The sequence below is a fragment of the Tupaia chinensis genome, unplaced genomic scaffold, assembly GCF_000334495.1.
Source record: "Tupaia chinensis unplaced genomic scaffold, TupChi_1.0 Scaffold144899_1, whole genome shotgun sequence".
NCBI lineage: Eukaryota > Metazoa > Chordata > Mammalia > Scandentia > Tupaiidae > Tupaia > Tupaia belangeri.
The window spans coordinates 9259-10234 of record NW_006204759.1 but is presented as its reverse complement, the minus strand read 5'-3'; the positions used below and the strand labels follow the sequence as shown (position 1 = coordinate 10234).

The 976-nt window shown below is 64.2% G+C and overlaps 1 protein-coding gene across 1 annotated transcript in view; it reads left to right on the top strand.

Moving 5' to 3' along the window:
* BHLHA9 (basic helix-loop-helix family member a9) overlaps positions 1-332 on the top strand; it is a 987-nt gene extending 655 nt beyond the window's left edge. Inside the window, exon 2 of the mRNA XM_006167604.1 lies at positions 21-332. Within this exon, the coding sequence (XP_006167666.1) occupies positions 21-268 (248 nt within the window). The 3' untranslated portion in view covers positions 269-332. The remainder of the gene's footprint in view (positions 1-20) is intronic.
* Positions 333-976: the final 644 nt, after the last annotated feature.

Here is a 976-nt window from a genome sequence, read left to right as displayed (position 1 = left end):
GGCCCCCGCCCCCCCGCGCCCCGCGCCGCCTCTTGCCGGGCCCGGCCTGGCGCGCCGGGACAACGCCGGCCCCTTGGTGCTACCTGCGCCGCGCTGTGCCTCGTGCTCGTCGCTTACGCACCTGGGACGGCCTAGGGCGGTAGCCGAGGCTCCGGGCTTGGCCCAGGCCTCTGGGGGAAGCTGGCGCCGATGTCCCGGAGCTCCCTCTGCTGGGCCTCTTTCCTGGCAGCGGGGTTACCTGCGAGCCAACCCCGGGCTGGGCTACTAGCACTCTTGACCCGGCCACCAAACCACGGAGCGCACTGCACCAGGCTGGCCACACGACCACAAAAGGAAAGACCGCAATGTCCTGGCCGGAGCAAAACTGAATGGGCTGCCAGCCCTGCCATAGAGAAGAATTCTGGGGACTGAGGCTGCACCCCCACACCTGAGCTTGGGTGGCAGCTGTGAGAAAGGAGCAGATCCTGCCTGGCTTTGCGTTTGGACTTGTTGAACTCTCCCTGGAAAGTGGCCTTCGCATTCCTGTGCCTCTGAGCCCTACCTGCTCTTGCTGCTTTTAGGAGGATGAGGGTTTGGGGCTGGGACTTGATGTAGGAGTGTGGGTGGGCACCTAGGGTGGTCTGATAGCACAGTGTGGGGTCCCCTCCCCTGCCTGAGCTGCCGCCCCAAGACTGACCTGGGAGAGGCAGACAGGAGCAGCCAAATAAAAAGGAAAACTATCACCTGTGTTTCCTAACGCGAGTCCACTGGCCCAGTGGCCCACGCTGGCAGGAAAGGGGCTGAGGTCAGGGGGTTCACCTTGGAGTGCTGGGCCAGGGTCTCAAGCCCACAGGTAGGTACCTGGGGGCATTGGTTCACAGCAAGACCCCGTGTGGCTGAGCACCGTGAGGAAAGGAACCACACCCACCCCTGAGCCTCTCGGAGTGGGAGAGGACACTGGAGTGGGGAAGGGACCTGGGAGGCTAAGGCTGTGGTC